This window comes from Rhinatrema bivittatum, chromosome 5, assembly GCF_901001135.1.
Source record: "Rhinatrema bivittatum chromosome 5, aRhiBiv1.1, whole genome shotgun sequence".
In the NCBI taxonomy this organism is placed as follows: Eukaryota; Metazoa; Chordata; class Amphibia; order Gymnophiona; family Rhinatrematidae; genus Rhinatrema; species Rhinatrema bivittatum.
The window spans coordinates 247891935-247915862 of NC_042619.1; the positions used below are offsets into that span (position 1 = coordinate 247891935).

At 48.5% G+C, this 23928-nt stretch overlaps 1 protein-coding gene across 1 annotated transcript in view; it reads right to left on the reverse strand.

Moving 5' to 3' along the window:
- The window catches only part of IKBKB (inhibitor of nuclear factor kappa B kinase subunit beta), an 89357-nt gene that overhangs the window by 59845 nt on the left and 5584 nt on the right, over positions 1–23928 (reverse strand). Inside the window, exons 4-6 of the mRNA XM_029603705.1 lie at positions 16016–16133; positions 9277–9346; positions 9090–9178 (exon numbers count right to left, since the gene is read on the reverse strand). Of these exons, the coding sequence (XP_029459565.1) occupies positions 9090–9178; positions 9277–9346; positions 16016–16133 (277 nt within the window). The remainder of the gene's footprint in view (positions 1–9089; positions 9179–9276; positions 9347–16015; positions 16134–23928) is intronic.

A 23928-nucleotide genomic window follows, 5' to 3' on the forward strand; every position in this document is an offset into this window, starting at 1 on the left:
CTGGAAAAATTCTATTCATGAAAAGAGGAAATATCCAGACCAAGAGGTACCTGAGGCATACTCACAGAGATGTCTTCCCCTGCGGAACCAGGTTAGGGGAGTTCCAAAATCAGGCACCCCTCCTGAAAAGTCTTTACCCAGACCTACATCCAGCTGGGAAGAACTTAGTGAAAACAGAGGAAGATAATTCTCCCTGAGCCTCCAAACAACGCTGGCACAAGTCAGCAAGCACTCCTGGTTGAAATGCCTGAATATGGGAGGCAGTGCAAAGAGAAAAGCGCTTAGGTTTCTTAGATATAGGTACTATTAGACCGGCAGTGCACTGAGCGGCGGCTGGAAGCATGTGTCTAGCTTTTTTATTTTTTAGGAATCAAAAAATTCTAGGCAATGACACCTAGGCATCCCAATGAATAGGCATCCAAGACTTACGCATCCCTAGGATAGGTGCCATAAAAAATTAAGTGCACAGCAAAACTCAACTTGTGCGCACAGGTAAGCGGACGACCACTTAAGGCGTCATTTTAGTTGGATGCACAGACTACTAGGCCTGCCTAAGCATCCAAAAATTGGATGCACAACTTGGATGCACAGCCAGACGCACACACTGAACCGACAATCCTGTAGAGGGCAGCCTAAAGAAAGTATGCAAAACGCCGTTGAGGCCCACCACGTGGCACACAGTGTTAAAGCCTCAGAGCAGGGCCTAGCCTACAGAGGCTGCTCAACCTGCCAGGCTGCCCATGTCCCTCGACCTCCCACGGAGCAGGACGAATGTCGGAACGGCATGCAGAGCACGGAGACTGGGGGAAGGAGGAAGCCCTACAGCAAAAACCTCCTCCTCTGTCTTTGTTTTTTGTTGGTTGTTTTTTTTAAACTTACTTGAGTTCAACCTTATCTGGCTGAGTTCAGAGACAGTCTCCAGCTGTGGGGGAAGAGGGCATTTGCTGTCACTACCACACTCGGCTTCCTGTACCTGCTGCCTTTCAGCTGCTTAACAGTTAAGTCCATGCCAGCTGAAAAACCATCAACTGGACCAAGGCACTCATCTGAGGAACCAGAGAAATCACCTTAGGAATTCTCAACTGGGGGGAGGGACCTTTTGGTATCACCGCAGGAGACTGGGGGCAAACTTATTTTCCTTATTTCTCCTTTTTTTTTTTTTTAATCGAAACAATCCCCAGTAGGGAGATGCCCATCCACCATCTGCTGGAGATGGAGAATGCTGGCAGGCTGATGTCACTGCAGGGGTATATATACTGTGATGTCAGTTTGCTCCGTCTCCATCTGCTGGTAGAGGTGCATAACCCACTTATTCTGGATTCATCTGACCGGACGCTAAGAAACAGGAAGATTAAACTTCCAGCAAAAAAACATTTCAATCAATCCATTTTCAGGGGCCGGTCCAGTGGCTCAGTGGCAGTGTTGTGCACTTCCTTGCAGAAGGTCTCGTTTTGGATTTTCTGGAGAAAGCCAGGGTGAATGTCCTGCTGATATTCCTTATGACCTTGGGCAAGTCACTTCACCCTGCATTATAGGAAAATTAGTTCTTACCTGAATTTTCGTTCCTAAAACCACAGATCAGTCCACACACCTGGGGTTTTGCCTCCCCTCCAGCAGATGGAGATAGAGAAGTTTTAAACAAACAACCCTGGCATATATACCAAGGTGCCACCCACAGTCTTACTCAATGTCAAAGCAGAATGGAACAATAACCAACTATAAACAGCTAACTACCTTTAACTACCTTCCCCAATGTAATAAGACTAAGTCAAACCCCCAACAGGGAACAGGACCCGCTGAACCATGAGAACAAGCGATTAAGAAAATGCAATACTAATATCAAGAAAAGCATTGCGCGAGCAGACTCTCCGTTACTTTTGTGTACACAGCAGCGGGCGGGGCTCTGGACTGATCCGTGGTACTACAGGAACGAAAATTATCAGGTAAGAACTAATTTTCCTTTCCCTGTACATATCCGGATCAGTCCAGACACCTGGGATGTACCAGAGCTAACTTACCTAGGGTGGGAGCAGGAGAGGCCTGCTCGGAGCACTCCTTCTCCAAAGCCCCCGGAATCCAGAGCTCAAACATCCAATCTGTAATGCCTCGCTAAAGTGTGTACAGACTTCTAAGTAGCCGCCCTGCAAATTTCCTGTGGTGAAACTTGATGACATTCCGCCCATGAAGCAGCTTGTGACCGTGTAGAGTGGGCACGAAGTCCCACCGGTACTGTCTTACCACATAGTAAATACGCAGAACCAATAGCTTCCTTCAGCCAACGAGCTATTGTAGTTTTTGAGGCCATATTACCTCGCTTTGGACCACTCCACAAGACAAAGAGATGGTCTGATACACAGAAAGGATTCGTAACCTCCAGATATCACAGCAGAGCCCTGCGGACATCTTTAGCAATAGGATCTGATCGGTCCAAATCTGAAAAGGAGGGGAGATCGATCGACTGATTCAAATGAAGACAACACTACCTTTGGAAGAAAGGAAGGAACCGTCCGCAAGGAAACAGGTGAATCCGAAAACCACAAAAAAGGTTCTCTGCATGACAACGCCTGTAACTCCGACACACGACGTGCCGAAGAAATCGCTACCAAGAACACTACTTTCAGCGTGAGATCCTTCAGCGTTGTCCGCTGAAGGCTCAAAAGGCAGAACACATAAAGCCGAAAGGACCAAATTGAGGATCCAGGAAGGACACGGGTAGTGTAGTGGCGGCCATAAGTGCTTTTCTCCTCGAAGAAAATGAGCAACATCTGGATGTAATGCCAACGCTGCCCCCTGGATCTTACCCTCGAAGACAACCAAGCGCCGCAACCTGTACTCGAGTGAACTACAGGAGAGACCTTTAGAAAGGCCGGCTTGAAGAAAACACAGAACGTCTGATACTGACGCTCGCATAGGAATTACTGCGCGATCCATACACCAGGCCTCAAAAACTTTCCAGACTCTGACATAAGCCAGAGAAGTAGATGGTTTGCGCTACCTCAACAACGTAGCCACTACCGCGTCAGAATAACCTTTTGTTCTTTAACTGCCTGCCTTTCAAAAGCCATGCCGCTAGACAGAAGTGATCCATTTCTTCCAAACAGATGGGTACCTGATGAAGAAGAGCTGCAGACTCCCAAAACTGCAGAGGCTCCGCAGAAGTCAGATTGAGCAGATCTGCAAACCAAGGACGTCTCAGCCACTCCGGAGCCACTAGGATCATCTCTGCCAGATGGAGCTCTATCCTCCGGATCACCTTGCCTATCAGAGGCTATGGAGGAAACACGTACAGTAAGATGTTTGCTGGCCAGGGAAGAACCAGGGCATCGACGCCTTCGACGCCTGTCTCCCTGTGACGACTGTAGAAGCATGGAGACTTGGTATTCTTGAATGTGGCCATCAGATCCATGCAAGGCGTGCCCCACATGTCGCAGATTAGTTGAAACCTCGTCAAACAACTCCCATTCCCCGGGATCTAGATGGTGACAACCGAGGAAGTCTGCCTGCACGTTGTCTACCCCGGCAATGTGAGATGCCGCAATGCTGACAAGGTGCTGTTCCGCCCAGGTCATCAACTGTTGCGCCTCCAGTGCCACCGGTCGACTCTTGGTTCCCCCTTGGTGATTTATGTATGTAGGCCACCATGGTTGCATTGTCGGATAAGACTCTGACCGACTTCCCCTGAAGAAGTGGGAGGAAAGCTTGTAAGGCTAGGGCCACTGCACTGGTCTCCAACCGGTTGATTGACCACTGAAATTCTTCTGTGGACCACTGCCCCTGCACCGACTTCCCCAGACAAACTGCTCCCCCATCCAGAGAGACTAGCATCTGTGGTGACGACTGTCCAGTCGGGCATCACCAGAGGAACTCCGCGCTCCAGATGTTCCGAGACAAGCCACCAGTCAAGACTGCACCTCGCAGAGTCCGTAAGAGGAAGCAGCATGTGAAATTGTTCTGAAACAGGATTCCAGCGGGACAGCAATGCTGATTGTAACAGACGCATATGGGCAAAGGCCCAGGGGACCAACTCCAGGGTTGACGTCATGGATCCCAGGACCTTCAAGTAATCTCTCTGTTATGGTTTTTGAGGTGTTGGAGTGGATTCTTGGGTACTGCGGTGATGACCACTCCCACGGGGAGGAGCCCCGTGAGGAACCGCAGTACTAGGCTACACTCAAGACACGCAAACACAGAAGATTTGTCTTTATTATACAGCTGAATGATACCACCAGAGGTAGCAGTAGTGAGGTGATCCAGTAGTAGCAGTCCAGGGGCCCTCGGCAGAGGAGACCCGTCCCACAAGGTAGATGTTAGCAGCACACAGTAGTATAGGGAGTTCCAGATGCAGATTCCCAGTGCTGAGCTATAGATGAGACAGACTGACAGAAGTTAGATTACTCACCAAGTTGGTAGCTGTATAGATGGAGATCCGACAGGCAGAAGTAGTTGGATTGCAGGTACCATGGCAGGGAGAACAGGCCCTCGAGGAGTGAGTACTCGGTATCCAGATAGGAACCTGAAAGAAAGCAAAGGGCCCCTGAGGAGCGGATACCCAGGTTAGATGAATAAACCCGAAGGGCAGAGAGAGCTTCCAGCGGCAGCACGGAAGCGGCAGAGTAGCTTAGACCGGAGGCATTCCAATCCTTGCTAACTTGAGTTGTTAGCAAATGAAGGGCAGGCTAAATACCTAGATGGCGTGACGTCACTCGAGGGGGACTCCCCCAAGGATCCCGCCATGACGTGGATAAAAACGTGGGTGATGTGCGCGCGCGCACCCTAGGAGGCCTTCAGGAGAAACATGGTGGATAGCCTTGCCATTGCCGTTCCGAGGACGCCGGAGAGAGTGGCATGAAGACACAGCGGTAGCCATCTTCCCAAGGCTAGAGGAAAGAGCAGGAAGAAAGGTGAGGCACAGAGGTCGAAGCCGTCTGAGAACGACGGACGCAACACTCACCCTGGGAACCCGAATGGACAACAAGTCCCTCACCTGATCCTGCAGCTTCACCACATGTTCTGTCGTGAGAAACACTTTCCCCTGTTCTGTGTCGAATAGGGCTCCCAGAAATTCCAAGGACTGAGAAGGTGTTAGCCAACTCCTGGCCAGGTTGACCACCCCCAGCCGAGCAATCTCAAAAGTTGTAGCACCCTGCGGATAGCTGACTGACTGACACAGAACCTCGGATTTCACCCAAATCAGCCAATTGTCCAGATAGGGATGTATCAACAAGCCTTCCCTCTGGAGTTGCGCCGCTACCACCACCATTACCTTGGTGAAAGTCCTAGGGGCAGTGGCGAGACTGAAAGGCAGAGCCCAGAACTGGTAGTGACTGCCCAGTGTGCAGAACCTGAGGAACTTCTGGTGAGCTGACCTGATGGCGATATGGAGATAGGCCTCTGTGAGATCCAGAGAAGAGAGGAACTCTCCTTGCCGAACCGAGGAGATGACTGACCGAAGAGTTTCCATGCGGAATCATGGTACCCGAATGCATCTGTTGACTCTTTTTAGATCTAAGATTGGTCGAAAAGTACCTTCCTTTTTGGGTACTATGAAGTAAATGGAGTAGTGGCCGTTCCGTTGTTCCACAGACGGAACTGGCGTTATAGCTCCCAAGTCCAGGAGGCATTGTAGCATGCCTTGTACCGTCTCTCGCGTCTCTCGGTACGTGCATGGAGAGATCAGGAACTTGTCCCGAGGGCACCGTACAAAATCTAAAGCGTAATCTTGACTTATCATGGTAAGGACCCACTGATCAGACGTCAGCTTGGTCCATTCCTCGAAGAAGAGCAATAGTCTGGCCCCCACTACTGTTACCAAGGAATAGACCGGCCGTATCTCATTGCGAAGACTTGGCTCCCGCAGCTGACTGGGGGTTACCGGGTCTACTGAACTGTCTGCCTCGAAAGGACTGAGACCACAACTGTTGTCTGCTCGAACCTGGGCGAAAGGACGACCCGGACGAACGCGCCAGTCGGGGTCTCCTATTACCCCGAAAACGAGACCGAGCCGTAAAGGAGCCTCTCGATCTAGGTCTGTCCTCTGGCAGCTTATGAACTTTGTTCTCCCCCAAAGATTGGATCATGTCTTCCAAATCTTTGCCAAAGAGCAATTTGCCTTTAAAGGGAACCAAGCCGAGCTGGGCCTTGGACGAGACATCCGTTGCCTAGTTCCGCAGCCACAAAAGCCTACGTGCGGAAATCGCTGAGACCATGGACCTAGCAGATGTCCGTTACAGATCATATTGAGCATCTGCGCTGTAAGCAATAACCACTTCCAGACGACCTGCCTGGAAAGCCTCACCCTCCGAGAGACCGGCATTGGCCTGAAGCTGCTGGGCCCAACAAAGACCTGCACGCAGAGCAAAATTACTGCACATTGCTGCTCGTATCCCCAGCGCTGATACTTCAAAACGTTTCTTGAGCTAAAGCTCCAACTTCCGGTCCTGCAGGTCCTTGAGGGCCGTCGCCCCTATGACTGGGATAGTGGTCTTGGTGACTGCAGACACCGCTGCATCTACCTTAGGGACCCTCAGCAGATCCAATGCCTCCTCCGGCAGAGGATATAGCTTGTCCATCACTTTGCTAACCCTTCATCCCCAAGTCTGGGGTGTCCCATTCTCTAAACAGCAGATCCATTGCCGAAAAATGAAAAGGGAATGAAACCGTACTGGATCCATAAGCTCCCAGTCGAGACTCCGCCGGCGGGGCTTCCAAGCCTAACTCCCCAAGAATGGCCGGAATAAGAGGATTCAACTCCTCTTTCTTAAAGAGGGGAACCACCTTCGGATTGTCGCCTTCCATCACATGAGACCCCCGGTTTAAGTCTTGCTGCAGATCTGTGTCCCCGTCTCACCCCCCCCCCCCCCCCCCCCCCCCCCGGGACTTGGACTGGGGATCTGGATCCTCCTGAGAAGTGGAGTCCGAGTCCGTCTCAGCTGGCCCACATCGCAAAGGCAGCTTGCTGTTAAGCGGCTCAGACCCCCGTCTGGCCCTAGAGCGCTTCCACGACTTTTGGTGCCGGGATTGCAACAAAATCTTCTCCGCAGCCTGTTTTCTCCCTGCCTTCTTGGCTTTAAAAGCCTTGTGCAGCAGTAACACGAACTGCGAAGAAAAAGCAGAGTTCGAAGAAGAATCAGTAGCCCCCTCAGGGCTATCCTCGACTAAGAGGCTGAACCTGTGGGAGCACCCCCCCCCCCAGAAGGCGTTTGCTGCGGGGAGAGCGAAGGGGGTAAAATCCCCTCCCCCACCACGTTCTGCGCGGCTGCCTGAAGCGATCCCAAATTGGCCACCATTCCCGTGCTCAGCGGGAACGGCTCAGCTGATCCTGTGCAACTCATCCGCAGCCATGTGGCAGACAGTGGGGCTCGAATCCGACCCTGCCGAGGCAAAACGGAGGGTCCTTCGCCTCCCTGCAAGCAGTCAGAACAGAGGTCTTTGTGCAGCAGGAAGAACCCCGGGACATGCTCATTCTGGCAAAAATCAGAGTTAACAAACGCGGCGAAAACCCGGCAAAAATGGCGGCGCAGCTCGGCGGGAAAAACACAAAGGTACAGGAGAGTCGGCGCGGTAATGAAAGAAAATGGTTATTTTTTTGTTGTTTTTTGGGGTTTTTTTAAGTTCAAACTTGCCCAATCTCTGTCCCTGGTTCTGGAACAGCTCCTGCTGGGGTGAGTGAGCCGAGCTCCCCGATATCACCCAGAGCTGCTTCCAAACTGGTACAGGGCCCTCTATCCTTAGCAGCAACTGCCTCGACCAGGGGGGATGGTCCCCTCAGGACCTGGCAATCCCCTGGTAGACTGACAGACCTTCTGTCTATGAGCTATTGTTCTTTTCCTTTCTTTTTTTTTCTTTTTTTTTTACCTACAGAAAATTAAAGGAACACAATCCTCTAATTTGCTAAACCTAAAATCCTGACTCCAAAGTTTCTTTTTCCTTTTTTTTTTTGTAATCAGAAGAGACTGTGGGTTTTGCACCTCCGCTATCTGCTGGAGACAGAGAAAGACAGGGACTGTGGGTGGCACCTTGATATATATGCCAGAGTTGTTTGTTTGAAACTTCTCTGTCTCCATCTGCTGAAGGGGAGGCAAAACCCCAGGAATCTGGACTGATCGGGGTATGTACAGGGAACTCAGGTACAAACTTAGGCCAGGATTCATCATTCCGTGCGGAATGATGAACCCTGTGCTACAGGGGGGGCAAAGCAGGGGGCGGTCAGGCAATAGCCTGCAGCCGGCCGCACCACGGCAATACGGTTTCACCTGCTGCGGTGCGGCCAGCTGCAGGCTATCACGGGCATAGCGCCACCATAAAAGGCGGTGCTATTCCCCGCGCTACTGCCGGTGATAATGTTCGAAACATTAACGCTGGCAGTGGTGCCACTGATTACCATAATTCCCTCCCTAACTATGCCCCGACTACTCCCCTCCCGCTAATTTAAATCTTACCGCCGTGATAAGGCCCTAACACACGCGATAAGGGCCTATCGCGGCTTGGAAAATAACCCCCTTAAATTGTTAAGCTCTCTGGGGATAGGGAAATACCCTACAGTATCTGAATGTAATTCTCTTTCAAATGTCATGAAAAGCATAATATAAATTTTTAAAAAAGCAACAAATTTTTATTATCCCTAGGTTGTCTGAGGATGCTGCAGGTGGGAGTAATAGTCATTGCACAATGGTGACACCTAGTGGTTGGACTCCATGATTACAGGGTTCCAGGAGAAGTCCTCATGTACGGCCCCCAGCAGAAAGACTGTTACTGCAATTACTAGACTGAGTGTGTTGGAGGTGGGGTGGTTGGGAGGCTAGAAATATAAAATAGGGGAAACATCCCTAGGTAGTTGCAAATGAAGGACTTGGGATCCCAGCTTTGGTTTCAATTGAGCTGAAGGCCAAAAGTGGCACAAAGAAATTGCTGGGTCAAAAAAAAAAAACCAAAAACCCCAGTCAGTCTATCTACCACTTGTATGCTTTTTCATTTGAACGTGAAGTTTACTGACACCACAGCAGCGACTCCAAAACTGAATTAAAAAAGCAGCAGTTCCCCTAGCTCATACCTCTACCCTTTCACATGGCAGCAGCAAATGAACAACTTACCCTTTGTTGTCCTTGCTGCAAAACTATGTTTTCTGGTTTCAAATCCCGGTGAATTATTCGATTTTCATGAAGGTACCTGAGAGCGGATGCTGAAACACAAAGAAAACTAAAATGTCATCCAATGGGCAAAAGCCATTCCAAGACACCAAAAGCTACCAACAAGACTCAGTTCTAATGCTCCACTTACCAATATCGGAGAGCAGGGTGAGGATGGCGCTTTCTCGTAAACCACAGCAATTCTCAAATTGGTTTAGATACTGAAATGCAAGAGTTCAAAATTTCCATTTCTTCCCACATGAGAAGAGAAAAGGTCACACAGATTGCTCAAGTACTTTGGAATGACTTTAAAGAAAATCTTTTTCAGAAGTTTATCTGGTTACATTACAACACAGATCTGCTTTCCAAAGGATTGCTTTATCATATCTTTTGGAATAAAGAGCTCCATAGTCTTAGCAACATGTCCGGTTTTACAAAAGTTTACAAAAATAAGGCAAACTTCAAAACCTACAAGTGGCAGTTTCCTGCTGATAGATATTAAAAAAAACACAAAAAAAAAAAAAACAGGTCATTATCTAGTCCTGTCACAGGAATATCCGGTGAGATTCCAGTTCCAACAGATGTGCCCAAATCCTGGTATAAGGACACATCTGTTTTTAAAGCCATCTATCTGTGAAACTGGCCATCTGAAAACTCTCCTTCCCCATCCAGCAAAAGTATGCATGCAATTTCACAGCGCCTGTGCTCCTAGCCGAGTTAAAAGAAGGCATGTCCCTGGATGTTGAGGGAGTATAGGAAAATTGTTTCTTACCTGCTAATTTTTGTTTCTGTAGTACCATAGATCAGTCCAGACTCCTGGGTTTTGCCTCCCTGCAAGCAGACAGAGACAGAGAAAGTTTCACTGACACTGTACATAACTCAGTGTGCCACCTGCAGTCCCTCAGTATTGACCTGTTCCCAAGCCAAGATGACAGCAACAACCATACATTTCTAAGCAAACTTCTTCTCCTCCAAAGAGCCGGAAGAAGGTGAAGTTGCCCAAAAAGACAATGGAAAACTTGTTTTCCAAATTTAACATAAGCGATCAGCACTGAAAACCTCCAACAACTCCATACTATATACAAAGCAACAGTACAAGCGACAGACTCTTCCCCCTCCCCAGTAAATGGGCAGGTCTCTGGACTGATCTGTGGTACTACAGGAATGAAAATTAACAGTAAGAACCAATTTTCCTTTCCCTGTACATATCCAGATCAGTCCAGACTCCTGAGATACACCTAGGCTCCCCTTAACTCAGGAGGGACCTGGAAAGTTCTGCTCATAGAACACTCTCACCAAAGCACATGGAAGCCAGAGCCCCGACATCCAAACAATACCTAGCAAAAGTGTGCAACAATTTCCCATTAGCCGCCCTGCAAATTTCATGCAGACACACCTGTTGTGATTCAGTACAGGAAGTTGCCTGAGAACGCATCAAGTGCGCCCCTAAACCCCCGGCAGTGGGAGTCCTTTAGAAATGTAAGTTGACTTGATCGCTTCCTTCAGCCACTGCACAATTGTAGCCTTAAGACGCCTTACTTCTCTCCTCTGGACCACTCCACAGTACAAAGAGGTGATAGAATCTACAGAAATCATAAGTGACCTTTAGATACCTCAAAAACGCGCCTCCGATCTAAGAGCCTAAGCTCCCCCTTGTGAGGCGTAGAGGAATCCAAATCCAGAAAAGCTGGAAGCTCCACTGTCTTAACTAAGATGGAACATCAAGACTACCTCAGGCAGAAAAGAAGACACCATACAAAAAGATACCCCCGAATTTGACAACTGTAGGAAGGGATCTCGACACGACAACACTTAGAGCTCCAAAATTCTCCTGGCTGAACAAATAGCCACCAAGAAAACCACTTGTTCTTGTAGTAGCCCCTGAGGCAGCTCCTGCGAGAGCGAAACTCGGCCAGAGTCGGGCTAACACCAATAAAGAATCCCTGATTACCGATCACCACTGTTTGTCCTGCTCTCTTTAGTGGTTCAAACAGAGCCTCACACAATCCTCTAAGAACCAGGTTCAGATTCCAAGACGGACAAATGTTCCACACCTGAAGACACAAGTTCTTAGCTCCCTGAAGGAACCATATAACATCCGGATGTACGGACAAAGGATACCCTTGCACCTTACCCCGGAGATAATCCAATTACTACCTGGACTCTCAGAGTTAAAGGCCAAACTCTTGACCAGAACCTTTTCTGTAGAAAAGCCAAAATATGCGACATCATAGCCTGAACAAGCTGAGGCTGCACACCATCAACAGCAGACCAGGACTCGAAGATCCTCCAAATTTGCACAAACATCAAGGATGTAGGTGGTCACCTAGCCTGCAATAAGGTGGAAATAACCACTTCGGAATATCCCCTCCATCTCATTCATCTTCTCTCAGAAGCGAAGCTGCAAGACAAGTGAGTCGTCAGACCTGAAAATATTGGACCCTGGTGGAAAAGAGTCGACCAATGTCCAAACCTCAGGGGCCCATCTATGGTCATGTTGATCAGATCTGAGAAACATGGTCGATGTGGCCACTGAGGAACTATTAGGATCATGTTACCCGGGTGTTTCTCTATCTGCTGTAATCCCTTGTCCACCAAGGGTCACGGAGGAAAGACAAAGAAGAATCCCTCCAGTCCATGGCAGCACCAGAGCTCCGACTCCTTCCGTACCATGTTCTGTTCAATGGCTGTAAAACCACTACGCCTTAGTCTTCCGTGAATGAGACACATAGCTGCCTCCAACAGCTTCCATTTCTCAGGGTCTAACTTTCTCTGAATGAGAAAATCCGCCTGCACATTGTTCACGCCAGCAATGTGAGACTCTGCCAGCCATTCCAAATGCTGCTCTGCCCAGAGAATCAACACTCGCCTCTCGAGACACTGCCTGATTCTTGGTTTCACCTTGATGGTTGATGCAGGCCACTGTCGTTGCATTGTCCGATAGGATCCATACTGGATGGCGGAGAGACCTTGGCAGACAGCTAAACAACGTGAAATGCACCACTTTCGTCTCTAACCAATTGATAGACCATGGGGCTTCTTGTTTCAACCACTGGCCCTGTGCCAACTGATCTTGCCACACCGCCCTCCATCCAGAGAGACTTCCATCGATGGTGACTATTACTCAATTTGGAACCTCCAATTCCACACCATGTTCGAGATTGGTGGATGTAAGCCCCCACGAAAGACTGTCCCTGGCTTCCTCCTCTAATGGAAAAGGAAGATGAAACTCTTCCAATAATGGATTCCAATAGGAGAGAAGAGCCCTCCTGCAGAAGCCGCATATGTGCAAAATGCCCAATGCATTAATTCCAATGTTGATGTAAATGGTCCCAGACCCTGGGCACCAAAAGCTCTAAAGAAGCCTAATCTGAATGCAATTTCAGCAATCTCTCTCCGTGAGAATCACTCTCTCTGCCAGCGTATCAAATTGAGCTCCCAGATACTAAAAGTTTGAAAGAGGACTAAATGGCTCATTGCTAGGTTCACCACCCATCCTAGACGCTTCAAGTGCATCGGTACCTTTTGTACTGATTGTTGACAGAGGTCCTCTGATTTTACACAAATGAGCCAGTCATCCAGACATGGATACACCAACACACCTTCTTTTTGCAATGTGGCCACCACCCACCATCATCACCTTGGTGAAGGTACGTGGAGCCGTTGCCAGCTGAAGGGAAGGGCTCAAAACAAAAAATGTTCCCTTAGGACCATGAACCTCAGGAATCTCTGGTGCTCCGGCCTGATGGCTATGTACAGATATGACTTTGTCAAGGCAAGAGATGTTAAGAACTATTCCTTGTGCACCGCCGCTATGACGGACCTCAGAGTTTCCATGTGGAAACAGGGAACCTTGAAAGCCGCATTAACTTTCTTTACATCCAATATTTCTTTAATTGGATACAAGAGGAAAGAACAGGACGCTTAACTTAAAATTGATCTCTGGCCACGCCGAGAGTGTTCAAGATCTGAGCCAACAAACTCAACAACACATCTCTGTGAAAAAAGAAAACAAATCAGAGCAGAGTCCGAAGCAGCTCTCAATCATATGCAATTTCTGCCTTCAATGTCCCATGATCCAAATCTTCTTGAACATTATCAGGGACAGCCTGCCTGCATCATTTGCCTGCCATGACTGACAAATGGGAGGCCCGAGCATGCAATCTCTACTTGTAGGTTGCTTCACCTTCGCTGGGCTCCATTGCAGAAAGGTCTGCAGGCCCTGGAGACATTCCACCCTGGGAAGGAGGATGTATCTTTACTGGAGCCCATAGAACCAACCTTGTTCTCTCCAACCTTTTTCTCTCGGGAAAGCTACTGCCATCAGGAACAAGGGAGGAGGAGAACTGACCGTTGCCTCGCCTCTCACTCCACTCCCCTTCAGAGACATCATAGGCCAAGGGGATGTCCAAACATGGGCAAAAGTTGTAGTGGTCAAATCGCTTTGAGCATCTAAACAGCGCTTACACAAATGGAGAGAGAATGAGGACTGAATTGCTATCAAGAAGCAAGCTTCACAGATAGCAAGGTACTTGGACTTGTTTGTCCCCGTCGCCTATCTCTCCTGAACTTCGGCTCTAGGCAGACTCCTGTGCGCATGCCAATGCCATTTGGGCATATGCGCACACCCCTCCATGATGCGCACAAATACGAGCTCAAGACTAGGTCGCAGTTGTACACGCGAAGATATGTGTTCATAAAGGCCATGGTCATACACGCACAAGTACCCGTGCTAATATGCACTGTCTAGGTTGCGGCCTTACGCGCACAAGTACCTACGCAAATACACGCTCAAGCCTAGGTTGCAGATGTACACACGCAAATCAAGGCCATGGCTTTATGCACACAGGCCCTCGTGCATACAACTGCTATGTGGTGAGAATGCGAGCACACGCTTACGTACACAGGAAAAGCAAAACCTGCCTGCATCTTCAGCGCATTTAGGCCTGGATCCATTCAACATCCAGCACTGAAAATCATCGAAGGCCTGAAGAGCTTCTCAAAGGCTCAGGCCTCTTGACTGGCTGAGAATCCATAGAGACTGGGGCTGAGAGAAAAAATGTGCTATTGCTTGTTCCTCTAAACAAGCTTTGCGCATAAGCAAATTAAAACCGGTAGGAGACTCTTCCTCAGTGCAAGTGCCTCTCTGCACCTCCGTAGGACAGAGAACCAATGGCAATATTTGAGGAGGGGATTCTCCTACCTCTCCCACCAATGCTGCTAGGGAATCGAAAATGGCTGCCGTTTCCACGCTGACGGGGAAAGCCTTAGTGCTAGACCCTATCACCCACAAGGCTCATTCTACTGTTGCAGCCATGCTTGACGCAGACTCCTGAACACCATGCTGCTTTTGCCGCATGCACACTCTGTTCCTCCCCTTCACCTGTGGCACCACCAGCACCTCAACAGCAAGCAGGGGAACAGTCTCTCAGTGCCACAGAGCCATACTCTGTCTCCTCCGCAGGCAGAGAAGCTGCTCAAAAACCCCATCACTGGAGCTCCCTGAGCTGCTAAGGTAGCTCCCCCCCTGGAACCCTGATGCTGCACAAATTCCTCCAACTACTTCCTTGTTCTCTTTTCTTTTTACTCTCTCAGATCAAATAAACATACATAGAAGCCAATACTTTGGTGCAGAGGTTCCAGTTCCAGGAGCGCAGGCTGCATGGCAAATCAGAAAAGAGCTAGACCACTGACTATATCCATCTCCCATCTCCAAACTTTAGCAACTTTACCCAGGACAAACCATATAAAAGGGATACTTCCCTGCTCCACTGGACTTGCAGTGCAAAACTGCCAGCAGGTTCTACAGCTGTCTTGTGGGGGGATGAGGGATCTGTACTACTAGATATCCACCCCACGGACCTCTGGACCGAGCTATCAGAAGAGTCACCAATCCCCTGCTTGTCCGCCTCAAACCATGGAGGAAGGCCCCACCAGGACTTCGCAACCCTTTGGGAAAATCCAGATATTTTCTTGTCTTTTAATCTTTTTTTTTCTCTCTTTTCAGTCTGCTGGTTTTACACCATCTACCACCTGCTGGAGACAAAGAAATACTTGAAGAGTGCAGGTGACTCACTGGGTTATGTACAATGTCAGTGAAACTTTCTCTGTCTCCATCTGCTGGCGGGGAGGCAAAACCCAGGAGTCTGGACTGATCTGGGTATGTACAGGGAAGTTATATTATACTAATATTTATTTTCCACTAATATCAATGACCCTAAGTGGCTCACAATAAAACATACATAATTATAAAAATATGTTTAAAAGACAAAAATTAAAACTACATGATAAAACAAAGTTAAAACATTTACATGCGTAAACAGTGTATGTGCATTTGCACTAGCTAGCTTTCAGGGAGAAATTACCCAGGTCATTTTATTTTGACGGTTGGCACCAAGTACACATTAAAAGCATCTGCGTACTTTGCAACTAGCCTATTGAAAACTGACACCACAGTCTCACACATATATATTAACAGCCTCACTTGCACACACAAATAGCCAAACACACCACCAACCTCACCTGTGCATATACACATACACACTGAAAGCCTCACACACTTACACTCAAACAACCTTACACATGCATAAAAGATTTCTCCTGCCCCCACCCTCACTGCACAAGAATCAGTCTTCTCCTGTGAGTAAATCCTTATTTTATAAAGGGCTGACATTCCTGATGAGGCATGACTTAGCCTCACCTTACAAGCTGCACCTGTATCTGCTGAAGATCTAGCCCAAGTCTCACAGGGATTCTTACTTTTCATATATCCGCTTCCATCACACAGAAATTAGCTCTAATCTGAATTGATTCTTGCCTTTCAGAAGTTTCTTCCTCCAACCCTCCTCTACCAGATATGAATCAGCCATGTCTCATGAATGAATTCCTACCTTGCGAAGATCTCCCCCTTCACAATATTCCATGGCCAAGAGCGGTAGATCATTCAGTGCAAGCTTCTGCATTCCATCAGGAACATCCCGGGCAGCCACCACATTAGGATGATTCAGTCTGTGGAAGAAAACACAATACACTGAAAAGGAGCCAGTTTCTATCCTATGCCTTGTACAACACAGAGCACCTCCCTGAAACCTCACCATCTACCACCTGAGCAATGCAGAGCATGTCACCAAATCCCTGCCTTGTACCCCCTGAGCAACACAAAATGTGTCACTGAATTTGCACCTTCTATCATCTGAGGAACAGGAATTTTCACCAAAGATTATAGTTTGTGGATGATAAATTAATAGAAACAGAGGCTACATGGATCTGAAAATGTTGCAGGAATTCAGGATTTTTATATCACCATCTAAAGCGGATTTTTATGAAATATTGAAAAATTACTTCTTACCTGATAATTTATTTTTCTTTAGTAAAGACAAGTTAATTCACGACCAGTGGGTTATGCACCTCTACCAGCACATGGAGATGGAGCAAAGCTGACATCATGGTATATCTATACCCCAGCACTGACATCATCCCACCAGTATTCTCTGCAAAAGTCAACTGTGGACAAACTAACAACACTCAAGTATTCAGTGAACAGGAAACACAGCTCAGACAAAGAGGGTAATATCACTAATCTAGGGATTAAAACTTACACTTACCAGTTATCCCCGGAAATGCAGCCACTCAGGAGGATCATAGAACCACAAACTGCATCAGACGATATTCATCCACATCTCTCTCCCTGTCCAGCTTTGGCAGGGAAATTGATTGGTTCAAATAAAAACCCGAGGCCACTTTCAGCAAAAAAAAAAAAAGGACGGAGCAGTCGGAAGCTGGACCACCTCTGGAGTCACCCACAGGAATGGTTCCCAGCAAGAAACAGCCCACAGCTCGGACCCAAGACACAGAACAATTCACCACAAGAAGCACAGTCTTTAAGAATTAAACCTCAAGGAGAGGCTACATGGTGGCTAAAAAGTGGAAATTTTCCAAAATTCTAGAACCAGATTAAGGCTCCATGAGGGCACCAGCAACTGCAAGGGAGGACAAACAAGCCTCACCTCCTACAAAACCGGGCCACATCTGTTACGAACATGGCCTTCAGATACTGTTACGAAAGCGGAGGCGCGGTCGTTTCTAGAACGGGTGTTGTGAGCCCTTGGGCCACGGCACGACTCAGGGAGGAGCCTGAAGACACACTGCAGGAGGAGAGCTGATGCAAGCACAGGTGGAGCTAAGCAAGGCTGAACATCTACCAGACCTGCACGCCCCAGGATGACCAACAACACAATGTTGAGAACAGTCCTCCGACCGTTCCTAGCCCTTTCGGACCTGCCGCTGGGAACGGTAATAGGCGGCAGGCCAGGCAGAGGACGAGGGCAGACGAAGGCTTGGCAAGACATGGACTCAGGTGAAGACAAAGGTACTGAAGACGAGGATTCAGGAACAAGGTACTGAAGACGAGGATTCAGGAACAAGGTACAGGATCAAAGTCAAGTACTAGGTTGAGGCTGTGACGCAGCACGCCCTACACAGCCCACCACAGGGCAGACCAACAGGACTGGTCGCGGACCACGCTTGAGTGTGAGGCAGACTCCAGACGGATACGTGGAAGATGAAGCTGGTAACATAGCGAAGATTCAGTAGAAGCCTGTACCAAGGCGCGCCCTACACAGGGCGGACCCACAGGACTGGTCGCGGACCACACAGAAGCGGAACAGGTTCAGTCAGAGTCTTAGGCATGGACGGAGCAGCCCCAAGAACATCCAAGGGCCGGAACGAGAGTCAAGTCGGAGGACCAAGACGGGGCTTGGCTTCAAACAGGAAACAGGACCAAGACAAGACTTGGCTTCGGGCAAGGATGACCCTCTGGAGACTTGAGCTGCGGACGAGAAGACAGCCAATATACCATGAGCACGCTAGGAAAGGATGTCATTGAGGAACCAGGGGTTCTAGAAGCAGAGATGAAGACTAGGCATCAGGAAGTAACATCAGGAACCAAGGACATTGGACATCAGGAACGTGGAAACATCTGGAATATGGACGAAGGGGCTCCAAGGAGGAATGAGACCAGGATGTCAGGAGCATCAAGACGAGGAGACCAGGAACATCAGGATCAGGAACAAGAAGAACACGAAGCCATCATAGCAAAGGAGACCACAGGGGACCTGGACAGGCAATGAGGACACAGACAACTGTGAAGCCCAATCCAAAGGCCCTGGATAAAGGCAGGCAGGGCCCTTAAATAGAGCTTAAGCAGAAAATAATGATCAGCTGGGTTCCGGTAGGGCCAGGAGCACTTCCTGCTACTGGCCCTTTAAATACACTGAAGAGGCGTCCTCCGGCGCCTAAGACGACCAGGGGAGGAGCAGGATCTCGGACAGCAGCGACCAGCTGCGCAGAAGCAAACTGGCATCGGGAGTGGCCTCCAGGCTGCATGGAGGGCCAGATGAAGATGGCAGAGGAGCAGGCAACAGCTGGGACAGATTCCTGACGTTCGGTGAGGACCCCAGCAATGGTGTTGCGGCTCCATGCCGTGGAGACAAGATGGTGGCAGTATTAGGCCGCGAAGAGAAGTAAAGGCTGCGGCTCTCTGCCGCTGAAGCAGGGGATCCCGACGGCGGCTCCTGCCACTAGAAGAGGAGTCGGTAGCGGTGGCTGCAGTGTGGGTGGCGGCACTAGGCCGCGAAGACAGTTGGCGGTGCATGCCGCAAGAAGGTGGTCCCGGCAGCCTGGTGGTGAGTAGGTAGGGAGGCCTGCTCGTGGAGAGTCGCTCCGCGGGCAGGAATCATAACACATCCGGATAGGCTAACAAGAGTCCACCGTTCATCTAACCCTTGAAAACAGACAAGAGCTATCAACTGTACCATCAAGAATTTAAGGGCCAAGACCTTAAGCATCAAATCCTGTAAGAATTCCAAAATGAGCAGGATCTTAACCAAACAAGGAAGCACAACTCATTCCACACACCAAGCCTCAAATACTCTCCAAACCCAAACAATCTATGGAGGGGGAAAAGTTTTGCGCTTGAATCAAGGTGGAAATCACAGCAGTGGAGATTCCACGCTTCAGCAACAGAGCCCTTTCAAGGACCAGACTGAAAGACAAAATTGAGATGGACCCACACGAAGAATAGGTCGCTGTCTAGCAGGTCCCTGTGGATCGGTAATAAAAAAAAAAAAAGAGTTCACCAGGATCCTCTGCAAATCTGCATACCACAGCCTCCTGGGCAAATCTGGAAGCACAAGATGCACCAGTGCCATGTGTCCTTCAATCTTCCAATCCCTCTACCTAACATGGGCAGGGGAAAGAGCATACCGAAGCTCATCTTCCAGTCACTTCTGCTCAAGAGTGTCAAAGCCCAAGGACTTCAGATATCCCCTGCGACAGAAAAAGGGGAGGAACCTTTACCTTGACTGATGTAGCCAGCAAGTCTATAAACGATAGGCCCTAGCAGCCCACTATGAGCTGGAATGCTTCGTCTGACAATTCCCATTCTCCTGGATCCAGACTGTGGCTACTGAAAAAACGGCTCTTACATTGTATTTTTCCGCAATGAGCGAGGTGGAGATTTCCTGAAGATGTACTTCCACCCATTCCAAGAGCTGGACTATTTCCTGCAACACTTGCTGGCTCTTGGTGCCTTCCTGGTGACTGATGCAAGCCATTATCATTGCAGTGTCTGACATTATTCGGATCGCTTGACCCTGCCAGCAGTGAATGAATCGCAATCTTGACAATTGTACGGCACATGCTTCCATATGATTGTTGCTCCAGAGAGACTCCTCTGCAGTCCAGCGCCCCTGCACCATCAACTCCTGACAGCGAGCCTCCCAACCCTGGAGACTCGCATCCATCGTGAGTACCAGTCAATCTGGTGTTTATAGGGAAATGTCCTTCCTTAGATGATCTGCTTTCAACTACCACTGAATTTGGTTGCCAGTCTTAACTGGTAACTGAAGCCGTATCAAGACGTCCTGACTGTGACTCCATCATGCAAGCAGTGTGCGCTGAAGAGGATGCATATGTCCATCATTTTTAGGGTGGCTACCATCAACCGAACACCTGCAGGAAAGACCATACCACCGGGCGAATTGCTTGAGTCAATAGCCGCACCTGCGCTATCCACTTCTGAATGCGGGCCTCCAGCAGAACATCCTGCCTTGCTTCATGTTGAAACAAACACCAAAACCCTCCAGCGTCTGAGGTGGCTGTGATTTGCTCTTGGCCAAGTTTACCACCCAACCTAGAATTGCAGCAAGAAACCACCTTGTGCGAGGTCTGAAGATTCTCTCCATTCCCTTGACCCAAATTATTCAAATGTCTAGGTACAGGTGGACCAAAATACCATCCTGTCTCGACACTGTCACTACCACCACCAGGACCCTGGAGAAGAACTGGGCGCAGTGACCAAACCAAAAGGTAGTGCTTGAAAACTGATAATGTCGCCCCAAAACATCGGTGATGCTCCAGCCGAATGTAAATATGTAACTACACTCTGACAAATCCAGAGACTTAAGAAACTCCCCCAACTATACTGCTATTATCATCAAGTATAACGTTTCCTTGCATAAATGAGCCACTCACAATGACTATTGACTCCCTTTAGGACCAGGAAAGGTGAAGGAAACCTCCATCTTGGTTCCAATAAATAAATGGAATAATGTCCAGTACTTTCTTTGACTTAAGCACTGGAAACACGGCCCACAGCTCAGGGGCCTCGACATTGTAACCTCCACTGCCAGCCTCATTTCCAGAGAGTCACAAGGAGATGGCATGAAGTCGTCCTGAGGAATGCAGAATTTCAGAGCATGGTTATCCCTATCACCGCCAAAACCCACTGGTCTGACATGATCTTGACCCACCTCCGATAAGAGGAGACAGGCGAACCCCTATCTCCAGTTCTAGGAGATGGGTTGGCACACCTTCATTGAGGGGGTCGGGATGTATCACCACCCAAGCCTACATCCCATCTGGGCTACCTGGGCCAAAAGGACTGAGACCTACTTAGAGGTTGAGCCCCTCTGAAAAGCCACTTCTCTGTAGAGTCGAAAACGTCTGAAACCTCTAGCACGGCCCCTTGCACCGAAAGACAATGGTGCCTGCTTTTAATCCTCTGGTAAACGAGGAACTTGGAACTCACCCCATCTACTGATCATTTACTCCAAATCACTCCCAGAACAAGAGTGATCCTTTAAGGGCAATTTCATAAGATTAGACTTTGAAACTGTAGCAGCTGACCAAATCTCAGCCATAGCCGACGCATGGCCACTAACACCGAAGCCACCCCTCTGGCAGGGAGAAGGACCAAGGCGCAGCCCGCATCCACCAAAAAGGCGGCAGCCGGGTCCATCACTGCCCTGGTATTCAAACCAGTTTCATCGACTTCCTGAGACAAAAGCAAACAAGCGCAAGTCACCGGGGAGCAGCAAGAGCCAACTGCAATTCATTGCCACTGCCTCAAAGCCTGCATAAAGGTAGCCTCAACTCTCCTATCCTGCACATTCTCCGATGCCTCTCCCCCTTCTGCAGGAAAGGTTGACTGCTTGGAGACTGCACACACCAGTGCATCCACTTTCGGAAAACGCAACTGCTCTCTCTCGCTGTCGGATCCAGGGGTTACAGCCCTACCAAGGCTCGTCCCTCTTTAAAATTAGTTTCCGGAGCACCCTATTCAAGGCCAATCAAGGCACTAAAATGGCATTCTTCTTTAGCTCAGACATGGAACCAACACCCGGCAATCCCAGCATCATCAGAGTCTGGGAGATCAGAGCCAGGGACCTATCTATATGACTTCAAACCCAGAGGAATTTCTCTATCCTCCAGGTAGTAAGGATCTCTCGCATCATCCGAGCCAGCAGGGTCCCCATCTGTGGAACTTGCAGCAGGCAGAGGCATAATCTGACATTTACTGAGGCACCCTGCAAGCCTGAACTTCCAGATTTGGCCAGTTCTGCTGAACATTAGAAGGGACTGCAGCCCTTGAAAAAATTCCACCCAAGAAAAAAGGCAAAAGGATTCATACCAAACCCAAGGAGCATCAGAGAGGCACCCATTGAGAAGTCTTCCCCTGCTGAAATTCCAGTTAGGGGAGCCTCAAAACCAGGCAAAACCTCTGACAGATCCCACTCTGATCCCATTTCCGCATCCTGCTGGGAAGAGCTGGGTTCAGCCAAATCCTTGGAGACAACTCTGCTGACAAGATTAGAGGGGACACCCTCCTGTGATGCCAGAATATAGAAAGCAATGCAAATTGCAAGGCACTTAGGATTCTTTCTACAAGCGTCATGGATAAGATATCCACTAGCAGCACGCTTACAAACAAGCGTCTTGACAATTGAGCATCCAACTGTGCATCCTGTACAAGGCAAGCCCAGACAGGATGCCCAAAAGACAGGTTGCCCAAAATTAGGGCACCCAAGTATGGGATACCTATATTTAAGATAGGACATTCCATAAGCACGTACTGCACACTCTTATGATAAAGAGCTTAGGCACAAGGATCCGAGGAACACACAAACTACAGACGCCCAATCTGCACGGCCCAGATGGACGCCCAACGTCAGTCACTTTTTCACGGCAGACTTGAGCAAAACGAGGCGCGCAAATGCAGCCTTCCATGCGGCATCTCAGAGAAGTCTGAGAGCAGGGCCTAGCCAAAAGGCTGTTCAACCTGCCAAAACTGCCGCAACTCCCCAAACCCCTCATAGAGACGGAAACGAACGTCAGATGCCGAGGCTCGGAACCCAGATCAGAAAAGGTAGAAAGGAATCCCTAAAATTATCCCTCTCTCTTATGTATGTATTATTTCCTTTTTTTTTTTTTTTTTTTACATTCCCTTATCCGAACTCAGCCCGACTCAGTCAAGTAAAGAGTCGATCTCCGGCTGCAGGGGGACAGGGCTATTGCCTTCATCGCCACAGTCGGCTTCCTGCACTGGTCGTGGATTAACTTGTCTAAATACTGAGAAAGTATAATAATGATAGACAGTATCAGCTACATAGCATCATAAGCACATGCTAAACCAAATATTAATATCCAGATGTTTGCAATGCCCAAGCCTCACAGAGGTTGGACTCCAAGTCTGAACACATGGAGATTAAGTGACTTGACAAGATGATATGGTAATTGGTGGATAACAGAGTTGCTTACCTGTAACAGGTGTTCTCCAAGGACAGTAGGATGTCAGTCCTCACAAGTGGGTTGACATCATCAGATGGAGCCTGGAATGGAACTTTTATCTCAAAGTTTCTAGAGCTTTGCGCATGCCCTACTGAGCTTGTGCAGCATACCATACTTCCACACATCCATGCAGGGGTCTCTTCAGTCTACAATTTAGCTTATTCTTGGAGAAGCCAACTCCAAGAGGAGGTGGGTGGGTTTTGTAAGGACTGACATCCCACTTGAATAGGAGAACACCTATTACAGGTAAGCAACTCTTTTTCCCCAGGACAAGAAGGATGGCAATCCTCACAAGTGGAGAATCCCTAGCTACAGACTGCCTCAAATTAAAAAAAAGAGGAAAAAAACAAAACAAAAACAGTACCAACATCATGCTAAAAGAAATGCTAAAAAAGAAAGGAAACTTAATGACCCAATCAAAAAAACTACCTAAGGAGACTAAAAGGTAAGAAATAAGACTACAGAGCCCTGCGATGAATGATTCCTGCATGGGCTGGAAACCAAAGGATCCAACGGAGAGCAAAGATTTGCGACTAATGGGCTCTGCGGAAAATATTTGTTTATTTATAGTTTATAAATCCCTTCCCAGGTTTTACAATAAAATCTTCCAAAGCGATTTTCAACAGAGTTTAAAACAAACCACAAAATAAAAATAATAAAACAATGCATAGAATAC